At 43.1% G+C, this 12,480-nt stretch overlaps 1 protein-coding gene across 2 annotated transcripts in view; it reads left to right on the plus strand.

Annotated features, from left to right (window-relative positions):
* The window catches only part of tekt2 (tektin 2 (testicular)), a 30,300-nt gene extending 26,535 nt beyond the window's left edge, over positions 1-3,765 (plus strand). For both annotated transcript variants that reach the window (XM_072548407.1, XM_072548406.1), the window contains one exon: positions 373-3,765. In XM_072548407.1, the coding sequence (XP_072404508.1) occupies positions 373-586 (214 nt within the window). In that variant the 3' untranslated portion in view covers positions 587-3,765. The remainder of the gene's footprint in view (positions 1-372) is intronic.
* The last annotated feature ends 8,715 nt before the right edge of the window (positions 3,766-12,480 follow it).

Here is a 12,480-nt window from a genome sequence, read left to right on the forward strand (position 1 = left end):
TTAAAAATATATTATACAATAGCTTCACTAATGTGATTGGCTGCTAGAGCATGGGTTAGGTTACAGTTACCTCCTGGTGAGCAAGCACATGATTTCATTTGGTGTCTCCCCACGGTGGCATAATTGTGGTAAGAAACAAATAGCAACAACAACTTGCATTGTCCTGCTGTAATGGCATCATTGTGACCACTCAGAAAGGAATTATACTCTGGAGCTTAAAATTGTGAGGTTATATTATAATTGATGGTGAAGTTTGGAGTTACTGCACTGTTTGAGATGAATGGTGGAATTTGCTGAAGGTACAAAGAAAAAAAAGTCTGCCAATGATATGAATGAATTATAGCTGTTTTAATTCTGATTCCTGTGTTTCAGGGACGCTTTGACTTCGCTGCAAAAACAACTTGCACGAATACAAGAGGATATCGGCTTCAAGACTCATTCACTGTGTCTTGATAAACATAGCATGGATGTTAGAGCAAAACTAACCACTCCACCTGAGAAATATGTGTCAAAGACAGATAGCTTTCCCCGCACGCCCAACCGACAGCTATCAGAAATCAAATGCAGGCAACTTGAATTATTATAATATGGGATCAAATACAAAAATCAAATGATATACTTGGTAATCTAATGCTACATCTGCTGTTATAGTGAATCTGTAGTGAAATGTGCTGTGTCACAAAGCAAATAAATAAATATACACATGCCTGTTAGCAGAGTATATGGTGTTGACAAGTGAATAGGAAATAAAATATTCACCAGCTTCAAAATCTCTGCATTCCCAGCCTCATCCCATGTCCAGCCCTCCCTCTCCTCCCTTATCCCTTGACCTGACACACTTGTCCAACTTCCTTCTCACCTATCTGCTCCACTCTTTCCACTGACCAATCACAATAACCCCCTGTCTGCATCCACCTATCACCGTCCCACCTACCTTTCTCTCAGCCCCACCCCCTCCCTTTGTTTATTTCTGAGCTTCCTTCCCCCTCCCTAGGCCTGATGAAGGATCCTGACTGAAACATTGATTTTCCTGCTCCTCTGATGCTGTTTGGCCTGCTGTGTTTTTCCAGCTCAATATTTTACCAATTCTGACTCCAGCATCTGCAGTCCTCACTGATCCCAAGATGTTGTTAAACTTGAGTGCGTGCAGAAAAGATTTACAAGGATGTTGTTGCAGGGATTGGAGGGTTTGAGCTATAGAGAGAGGCTGAATAGGCTGGGGCCTTTTTCCCTGAAGCATGGGAGCCTGAGGGGTGACCTTTCAGAGGTTTATAAAACCATGAGGGGCACGGATAGGGTGATAGCCAGGATCTTTTTCCTAGAGTGGGAGAGTCCAAACCTAGAAGGTAAAGGTTTAATGTGAAAGGGGAAAGATTTAAAAGAGACCTAAGGGGCAGCTTTTTAACACAGAGGGTGGTGCCTTAATGAAGCAAGCTGCCAGAGGAAGTGGTAGCGGCTGGTACAATTACAACATTTAAAAGGCATTTGGATGGATATAGGTAGGGTTTAAGAAGGATATGGGACAAATGCTTTTTTTTTAGATTACTTACAGTGTGGAAACAGGCCCTTCGGCCCAACAAGTCCACAACGACCCGCTGAAGCGCAAACCACCCAGACCCATTCCCCTACATTTACCCTTTCACCTAACACTACGTGCAATTTAGCCTCGCCAATTCACCTGACCTGCACATTTTTGAATTGTGGGAGGAAACCGAAGCACCTGGAGGAAACCCACACAGACATGGAGAGAATGTGCAAACTCCACACACAGTCGCCTGAGGCGGGAATTGAACCCAAGTCTCTGGCACTGTGAGGCAGCAGTGCTAACCACTGTGCCACTGTGCTGCCCATATGCTAGCCAATGGGATTAGGTCAGATTGGGATGTCTGGTCGGCACAGGCGAGATGGACCAAAGGGTCTGTTTCCATGCTTATGAATCTAAAACAATCTCAAGATGTGATTTTAAACGAGAACTCATCAGATCTTTGTTATACATAAGAAAACCCTGTAACGGCAATTGTTTCTGAATTCAAAAGAACTATTGGAATGAAGAACCAAAACAGGTGATAGCATTCTCTAGTTCATTTGTTCGGGCATGCCTTGATCAATCAGAGTCAACCTGCCTAGTTTAAAATTTAAATAAAACAAGCAGTTAACTTTCTGGCATCATTATCTTGTGCATTGGCCATGGTAACATGTCTACCAATCAGAGTCTACTTGCCAACCAATCATCACTCCTCTCATTTTGTTTTATTCATTTAAGAGACATGGGCATCAGTGGCTGGCCAGCATTTATTACATGTTCCTAGCTGCCGTTGAGAAGGAGCTGCCTTCTTGAACCACTGCAATCCATGTGCTGTAGGTAGACCCATAATGCACTTGGGAGGGAATTTCAGGACTTGGAGGGGACTTTATAGATGATGGTGTTCCTATGCATCTGCTGGCCTTGTCCTTCTAGAATGAAGTGGTCATGTGTTTGTAAAGTGCTGTTTCAGGATCATGGGCAAACTTCTGCAGTGCATTCTGTAGATAGTGCACACTAGATTAGATTACTAGATTACTTACAGTGTGGAAACCTTCGACCCTCTGAAGAGCAACCCACCCAGACCCATTTCCCTACATATACCCCTTCACCTAACACTACAGGCAATTTAGCATGGCCAATTCACCTAACCTGCACATTTTTGGACTGTGGGAGGAAACCGGAGCACCCGGAGGAAACCCACACAGACACGGGAAGAATGTGCAAACTCCACACAGACAATTGAACCCAGGTCTCTGGCGCTGTGAGGTAGCATTGCTAACCACTGTGCCACCGTGCCATCCACTACTGCTACTGAGAGTCAGTGATGGAGGGAGTGGATGTTTGTGGATGTGCCAATCAAGTGGGATACTTTGTTCTGGATGGACCAAGCGTCTTGAGTATAGTTGAAGCTGTACCCATCCAGGCGAATGGGGAGTATTCTGCTTTGTAGATGGTTAACGTGTTTTAGGAAGTCAGGAAGTGAGTAACTCACAAAAGAATTCCTAGCCTCTGACCTGCTCTTGTAGCCACTGTATTTATATAGTGAGTCCAGTTGATTTTCTGATCAATGGTCATACAGTAGACAGGGGGGTAAATGTTGTTTTCCTTTTACTTTGGTATTTCTTGTGAAGTGTTCTGATTTTTTGCAAACTGTAAAGCTTTGACAAAGTTGTTTTTAACCAATATTCACTTTAAGGACTATTTGCATGAACTGCCCAAACTGCTTCATAAATAAATATGGTACTTACCAGCTAACTGTTGGAAATAAGGTGCAAGGAAGATGGGTGATAGCAATTGACAATGCATGGAAGACTTTTGGATGAAGATAAAATCTAGTTTGGTTATTATGCCAATCTCTCGATGTTTAAATAACCTGTCAATATGCAATATCTAGCATTATAAAGACTAGGCATTTGGATATGGTACTGGATAGCTACCCATACCCATGGAATTGCACCCCAGCAAACACAAGTACCTTAAGGGAGGAGAGAAACATTGATAAATAAAGCACATTTTACAAAAGGGGAGATTAGGATTTCTGTCATGATATTTCTTTAAGCTGTTTGTAATGCAGGAATTTAAGCCTTACAGATCAAAAAGACCTTTCTCTAGTGATGGATTTTCCACACATCAGATTTTCTCTTTTGTTGATTATTTTCTATCTGATAAGTTTGTTAAAACAAAAATAATCAATTTGATTGTAATGTAATATTAGTCATAAAATGACTCACTGTATTTTAAATTATGTCTATCAATTACAATTTTAAAAAACCACAGTGCTACTCAGTGTTATATTTTTGTATTTTTAAAAATGTTTTTCCACAGCTGTATTTCTCAAGCTGTAACTGGATGACAACACATAATCCTTGATTCCCCTCCTGATCAATAATCTTACGTATCTCAGCCTTAAATGTACAGAAGGACTCTGCTCCCACTGCTTTCGGTGACAAGGAGTTCCAAAGGCGCACAACCCTCTGAGAGAAGAAATTCCTCCTCATCTTGGTCTTAAATTGGCAAGTCTTTCTCTGAGACTTCATAGGCAGAATTTTCCCCTCCCTGATGAGGCATGAGTAATGGCAAGAAACAAGGTAAACTGCAGCTAAAATGGAAAAATATGATTCTTGATGTCCAGAAGTTATTTTCCCCTCAAGTCTTAAATGGTGACTTCAGAATCTCGTCATTGTGTGGCAGCTATCATATTTCAACGTATTTAGGTTTCATTTAAACTCCAAATTGCCCTTTTAAATGTTATTTCCAATTCTGTCCTTGTAGCTGCAGCTCACCAATTGCTTGTCCTGGCCATTCTTCATATAAGGTCTAGCATATGAGGAACGGCTGAGGATACTGGGATTGTATTCGTTGGAGTTTAGAAGATTAAGGGGAGATCTAATAGAGACGTACAAAATAATACATGGCTTTGAAAAGGTGGATGCTAGAAAATTGTTTCTGTTAGGCGAGGAGACTAGGACCCGTGGACACAGCCTTAGAATTAGAGGGGGTCATTTCAGAACAGAAATGCGGAGACATTTCTTCAGCCAGAGAGTGGTGGGCCTGTGGAATTCATTGCCACGGAGTGCAGTGGAAGCCGGGATGCTAAATGTCTTCAAGGCCGAGATTGATAGGTTCTTATTGTCTAGAGGAATTAAGGGCTACGGGGAGAACGCTGGCAAGTGGAGCTGAAATGCGCATCAGCCATGATTGAATGGCGGAGTGGACTCGATGGGCCGAATGGCCTTACTTCCACTCCTATGTCTTATGGTCTTATGGTTTTAAGTTGCCATCATGAAACCACCAACCTCACCACATTATCATGCCTCCTCTTTGCACCATTTCTAATACCAGTTCAGCCCTTCAACAATTTGCTTTGGAGCCATGGGGTGTCTATGACTTGTATGTTTCTGCCAGATTGCTTTGTGCATAGTGCCACACATGCATCTGGACAGCATGGATCTTATACTTGTCAGCTTACTTAGTGCTCATTCACTTCTTACATGAAGGTTGACAGCATCACTGTTTGATATTGATTTCTTCGAGCACACTCATTGACTTTATCACTGACTTACTACCTGCCAGCGATTTTGTGGTTTGCATTGCTTTCTTAGCATACCAGGTCTTTAGTACATTACTCAGCTACAGTCTGCCAGCCCCTACAGCTTGAATTGCTTTTAAGCACAGAGAAAGGCAGGCAGCTTTTAACAGTAGGGAGCACAACAGTCAGGGGGAAGACATGTTGCTTTATAACACTGCTACATTAACTTTACATCTGCAACATGTGCCAGGAAACACACTGCACATGCTTCAAGCACATAGCCATGTGTAAAATTCAAATGAGAGAAGATCTATGTGTGCTTACAGATGGCCTACATTCAATCAGGATGCCAACACAGTATGTCAAGGAACTATCCTATCTCAGTCCAGGGGGTTGGCCAAGGTGAGGTGGGTATTGGTCTTACCAGAATCCAAAAGTCTTAACTGACCCCAGTCAGTCCTGCAGGTAAAATAAAATCATCCCAGGAATTAGTCTGCTGCTGTAAAGACGTCAGACTGGGGAATGGATCACAGGCAATTCGGGACTATTGTGCCAAATCACTCTAGGGTGTGATCCCAGCCAGTCCTGGGAGGTTGGTCAGTAACAGTCAAGGGATAGTTCATGGATCCTGAGAGAAGCAGACAGGTCATGGAGGGAATGGTGACAGTGATAGGATGTGACATTATAGTGAATAGAAGGGGTCAGGAATTCAGATAGGTCATGATAACACTGGAGAGTGATACAGCCAATGAGGGCAAATGAATTTCCAAAGTAATTGGGTCTCAGGTTAAAATGGGTCATAAGGAAATCAACGGAAGCAGGGTAAGCTGAATGATCATAGGGCCACAGGGAACAAAAGGAACATGAAGGACAAGTGCAAGTTCATCATTGGTAGAGACTACAAGTCACTCAGTGAAATTTTGTTGGAATAAAAATCATCTGTACAATAACTACACAAAATGGCTGATAACTTCACGTAAAGTGGGCAGAGGAAGTTAGTTTCTTAAAGTGTGGAGTAAAACTCATGGAAATAGAGGCTCAGCAGGGCAAGTACAAGAATCAAGCCTCCACTGATTCAATAATGCCAGCCAATTGGTAATTAAATTCGAACTTAAGCAATCACAACTACTACATTCAGTGCATTAATTGCATCCTTATCATGTCAGCTAAACAACTGTCATGGCAGCAAGGTGATTAAAAGCAAAACTTAAAGTTCTCATTGCAGAATCACCTAAAGTCTAGAAGATTGCACTTTGCAATGTACAATTTGTAAATTGACTTGTAAGCATGCAAGGACATGATCAGTGATGTGGAAGGGAGCTTTTCTTTAGGATTGGGACTCTCATGCTTACTAGCAGAATTCCACTCTAGATATAGCATGAAATCTTTGGCTGTGTGACGTGTAATTAGATATGGTGACCATTGCGGAGCTGGGTCAATGACCTCCTTCGGAAGCCCCATGCCACACGGACTGAAGGTATAGCAAAGTTTCAATTGTTATGGATTGTGAGTGTTCAGGGGTTCCTTCAATCTTTTTGACATTTCCCACAGATTACCTATTCTTCGATCTCACATGGAAATTATCATGACAGGGATCAGTGAGGCCTTGATGCTACTCTGAAGACAAGAGACCGTGATTAGATTAGATTAGATTCCTTACAGTGTGGAAATAGGCCCTTTGGCCCAACCAGTCCACACTGACCCTCCAAAGAGCAACTCACCCAGACTCGTTTCCCCTCTGACTAATGCACCTAACACTATGGGCAATTTAGCATGGCCAATTCACTTGACCTGCACATCTTTGGATTGTGGGAGGAAACCGGAGCACCCGGAGGAAACCCACACAGACACGGGGAGAATGTGCAACTCCACACAGACAGTCACCGAAGGCTGCAATCGAACCTGGGACCCTAGTGCTGTGAGACAGCAGTGCGAACCACTGAGCCATCATGCCGCCCCAAAACTACAACATCAGTAAGACAGCAATGGCTGCCACACAGCCTCCAGAGGAAGAAGCAGCATGTGATGATCTATCAAGGAGGCAGAGGAGAATAATGAGTCCCTATATCTACATCATCTTCAACTATCTGAAAAACAGGGCAGACATTGATGAAGGGTGCTCCAGATCACCACCTCCAAACTGTGTTATCTGCTGGAGCAGGACTTTCGCTCAGAAGAACTGGATGTAAGTCCCATCTGGTGTCTGTCACAGTCACAGCTAAGCTGACTTTTCTTTTTACTGATGTCTCACTTCAAGGAGCAGCTGGAGTTCTGTGGCACCTCCCAATTCTCAACACATTAATGCATCTAGGATTTTGCTGATGTCAATTTCTCTAGATCTCAGCATTCATATCCTTCCCCCATGATGGAATGTTGGATTGTCCATCATCACTGACTTCCCCAAGATGCTGCGCGCCATCAATTGCACCTATGTTGGTTTGAGAATATCTTATCACCAACCTACAGACTTCATCAACAGAAAACACTTCAATGTTCAAATTACATATCCATCAATGTCAATATCTGGAGGTCTACACCAGATATCCTGGGAGCTGTCGTGGCTCTTAAGTACCAAAGAACTCTCGAGTTCCAGCTTCCTACCAAGGCCATATAGGAATGGGTGCTTGGAGATAAGGGTATACCCTCACCAAACATGGCTTGTGACACCGTTATGAAATCCTCAGACTGATGCAGAACAAAAATATAATGATGTCATGCTTCCACCAGAGTCTTGGTGCAACAGATCATAGATGAGATTTTGAGCCTTGCAGTATAACCGAGAAAAGGTGTCCCACATCATTGTGGCATGTTGTACCCTTCACAACCAGAGCCATCAAATGGAGATGTCCTGAATGCAGACAAAATAGGAGATTGATCTTAAGAGGATGAAGAAGAGGTTGAGGATTGGACATTAACCAGGAGAACTGTCCAAGAGAACATGATAGAAGAATGTAGCATTGAGCCTGTTAGGCTACAGGTAACTTAATTGAAACTCACTTCCAGAATGCATGAGCTGGGTTTTGACTTTGTTTAATTGTTTAATATTCTGATAGTGATACGGCAATCACCCTTTGCTTAATGCAAACATCACATAGACCTTGTAACATTTTGCAGTCTTTGACCTTTTTGCATTGCTGAATCAATGTCTCATTATCTATTTGATTGTATGTTTGATAACTTTATATGATTCCACATTACATATTCTACTGGCCATTCAGGGAAAAAGCTGCAGTCAATGAGACAGTGCACTTACATCATTTGGCATTAAGATCTGGTAGTTCTTAAAGCTTCTGTCAGGATGGCATATCAGAATGTTGTATAATGAGGTCCCTCATGATAGTCAGCAGGTTGAAAGGAATCCTGAAAAATCTCGTTTTGACCCTTCTATCATTGGTAACCCTTCAATGCTTCTGAACTCAAAACATACTTGACCTCATTCTTACCAATCTGCCAGCTGTAGATGCACCTGTCCAGGAGAAAGTGAGGACTGCAGATGCTGGAGATCAGAGCTGAAAATGGCTCATGCCCGAAACGTCGATTCTCCTGCTTCTTGGATGCTGCCTGACCTGCTGCACTTTTCCAGCAACACATTTTCAGCATGCATCTGTCCATGACAGTATTGATAAGGGCTGTGCATTGATTGCTCTTACGCAGAAAAAGTCCCACCTTCACATTAAGAATAAACACCATCGTGTTGTGTGGCACTATCACTGTGCTAAATGGGACAGACAACAACTCAAGAATTAAGCATCCCTGAGGTGCTGCAGGCCACCAACAGCAGCAGAATTGTACTCCATCACAATCTGTAACCTCATAACCTAGCATATCCCCCACTCAACCATTACCATCAAGCCAGAGATCAACCCTGGTTCAATGGAGAGCGCAGGAGGGCATGACAGAAACAGCAGCAGGCATACCTGAAGACAAAGTGTCAATCTGGCTATCAAACAGGACTACCTGCATTCCAAATAGCATAAGCAGCAACTTATAGACAGGGCTAAGCGATCCCAAAACCAATGGATCAGATCTAAGACTTACAGTCCTGCCACATTCAGCCATGAATGATGGTGGACAATTAAACAACTCACTGGAAGAGGAAGCTCCACAAATATCCCATCCTCAATGAGAGAAGAGACCAGCACATCAGTGCAAAAGAAAAGGCTGAAGGTTTCGCAGCAATCTTCAGCCAGGAGAAGCGCTGAGTGGATGATCCATCTCTGCCTCCTCCAGTGATCCCCAACATTACAGATACCAATCTTCAACCAATTCAATTCACTCCATGTGATATCAAGAAACAGTTGGAGATACTGGATGCTGCAAAGGCTGTGGGCCCTGATGACATTCCAGCGAGAGTACTGAAGATGTGTGCTCCAGAACTTGCCACTCTCCTAGCCACACTCTTCCAATACAGTTACAACACTGGCATGTACCCTACAATGTGGAAAATTGCCAAAGTATGTCATAAAAAGCAAGACAAATCAAACGCAGCCAATTATTGCTCCATCACTCTACTCTCGATCATCAGTGCTATCAAGCAGCACCTACTCAGCAATAACCTGTTCAGTGATAGCCAGTTTGTGTTCTGCCAGGAACTCTCAGCTCCTGACCTCATTATAGCCTTGGTTCAAACATGGACAAAAGAGCTGAACTCTAAACGTGAACTTCTTATAGGCATCAAGGAGCCCTAGCAAAACTGGAATCAGTAGGTATCGGGAGCAAACTCTCCAGTGATTAGAGTCATACCTGACACACATGAAGATGGTCATGGTTGTTGAAGGTCAGTCATCTCATCTCCAGGACATCTCTGCAGGAATCCCTCAGGATACTGTCCTCGGCCCAATATCTCCAGTTGCTTCATCAATGACCTTATCTGCATCATAAGGTCAGAAGTGAAGATGTTTGCCAAAGATTGCACAATGTTCAGCACCATTCATGACTCCTCAGATACTGAAGCAGTCCATGTTTAAATACAACAAAATCTGCACAATTTTGAAGCCTGAGCTGAAAATTGGCAAATCACATTCACGCCATGCATTACCAGGCTATAATCATCACCAATAAGATTCAATCTAACTACTGCCCCTTGACATTTAATGGTGTTACCATTCCTGGGGGTTAATATTAACCAGTACCTCAACTGGACTCACCACACAAACCAATTGGCTACAAGAGCAGGTCAGAGACTAGGAATACTGTGGCAAGTAACTCACCTCCTGACTCCCCAAAGCCTGCCCATCATCTACAAGGAACAAGTCAGGAGTAAACTTGAATACATGCCTGGATGAGTAGAGCTCCAACAACACTCAAGAAGCTTGACAACATCCAGGACAAGGCAGCTTGTTTAATTGGTACTACATCCACAAGCAACTATTCCCTCCATCCCAATGCTCAGTAGCAGAGTGTGTACTATCTACAAGATGCACTGCCGAAATTCACCAAAGATTCTTAGACAGCACCTTCCGAACTCTCAATCATTTCATCTGGAAGGACAAGTACATCAGATATGTGGGGACAGCACCACCTTCAAATTCCCTCCAAGCCACTCACAGTCCTGACTTGGAAATATATCATTGTTCCTTCACTGTTGCTGGGTCAAACTCCTGGAATTCCCTCCTTAATGGCATTGTGAGTCAACCCACAGCAGATGGACTGCAGTAGTTCAAGAAGGCAGTTCACCAACACCTCAAGGGCAACTAGGGACAGGCAATAAATGCTGGACAGCCACATCCCACAAATGACTTTTTTTTAAAAAAGTGTGTATGGACTGAAAATACTTTTAAATGCTTAAGCATTCTCAGTCGAGCTTATAAGAGACAGCACTTTGTATAGCTTTTATCTACAGACCATTGCATGACAGGAAGAGCAGTAATGAGAGTTGTTATTTTTGTACAGCCTTGAGTGGCGGTGCACTGCTATGGAAAAGCTGATATATAGAATGCACCTTCCTCTGCAGAGACATATAGCCTCGTCACTGATTTAGTGTTCTCACTGACAAGATGGGTGTTAATATGGACTGATGTGTGAAGGCCAGTCTCTGGCACGTTCCTTCTAACTCCAACATTGTCCACATTAAAAATGCAATGTCTTAGCTGAAGTCTTCCAAATCACAGTTCAAAGATCCCTCATGTCTGATGTCAACTGCAGCGAAGGAGTCAAGTTGCTTGTGAGAGATGAACAATGCTTGGCCATTATAACTTATTTCATCCTTGAGCTGTCTGAATAGGTTGCACATTTTTCACTTGCATAACTTATTAAGGTCCAACAGTGAAAATGATACCACAGCAGGCTTTGTGACAGTGTATGTAAACACTTATTTATAAAGATGAAAGGCTACTTACAATGAAACTTTACCCAGGCCATTTGTTTCCTCAATACGTTCTCCTCTTCTCTACTTCCCACTATGTCTGGGTTGGAGGGAGTCTGCTTTGTGGTTAGCCTTGTTCACATGGAACACTAGCACAGTGTCCCATGGTGCCTTTCAGCCTCGGCATCCTGGGATTGCCTTGCCCAGATGTAGGGCCACCCTCCTCAATTTGAACTTATGCAAACATTGGCATTGCGGTCAGGAGGAAGTGGAGGGAATGGGCGCCTCTGGTGTGTCCTGCCAGGAAACGTTGAGGGGGAGTCCTGTGTGTGGCTCTACCTCCAAGTGGCTGCCTTCTTGTAACATCCTCTCTTCCTCTGAGGAAGGACATTTGGAATGAGGTCAATATTCCTTTTCCTGTTCTCTTCTTGCCATCATTGCCATCTAGGGCTAGAGCAATGAAATGCAGGTTCCTGCACATATCTAACAATTCGCTGGAACTGGGTCTCCACAGCAGTCTACAATCTGCCTAAGGAGTGCCAGAAGTAAAAATGCAGAAACAACACCATTCTGATTACATTGGTGGACACTTCCATTTTTCAAGTTAGCTTACTGAGTACCTTGTATAACATTTCTGCTGTTCCCGTGTCTATAGGTACAGTTTGGCAAAGTCATTGAAGGCTGACTCATCTTCTGCCTGTGGCTGAACTGAACCCTCGTCTCCAGCATTCCTCTGAATGTCAGAGTATATCAGCGAAAAATACCTGGGGATTTTTCCCTCAACCAGCTACATAGATGTGTCAGTGATACGCTCACCATATTATCTCTCAACTCTGTTCTAGAAAGAATAAATCACAGAAATGAAATTCTCTAAATTTGTGGAAGATGCAGATGAAGGTCTGATGATGGTCAGATGTCCATCATCTAGGGGTTTCATTGGCTTCCTCCTTAGGAGTGAAGGTAGAGAAGAGGGTCTTTTATGGTAGTCTCTTTGCGGATGTTGATTGGGTGGAGCTAGTGCTTGCATAAGGGAGGAGAGAAGCTTAGTTGTTGAAGAGAGATTAAAAATTTGTGCAAATTAAGAAGGAGTTAGTGCTGTTACACAAGAGTACACAGTAAACG

Source organism: Chiloscyllium punctatum, chromosome 27 (genome assembly GCF_047496795.1).
Source record: "Chiloscyllium punctatum isolate Juve2018m chromosome 27, sChiPun1.3, whole genome shotgun sequence".
In the NCBI taxonomy this organism is placed as follows: domain Eukaryota; kingdom Metazoa; phylum Chordata; class Chondrichthyes; order Orectolobiformes; family Hemiscylliidae; genus Chiloscyllium; species Chiloscyllium punctatum.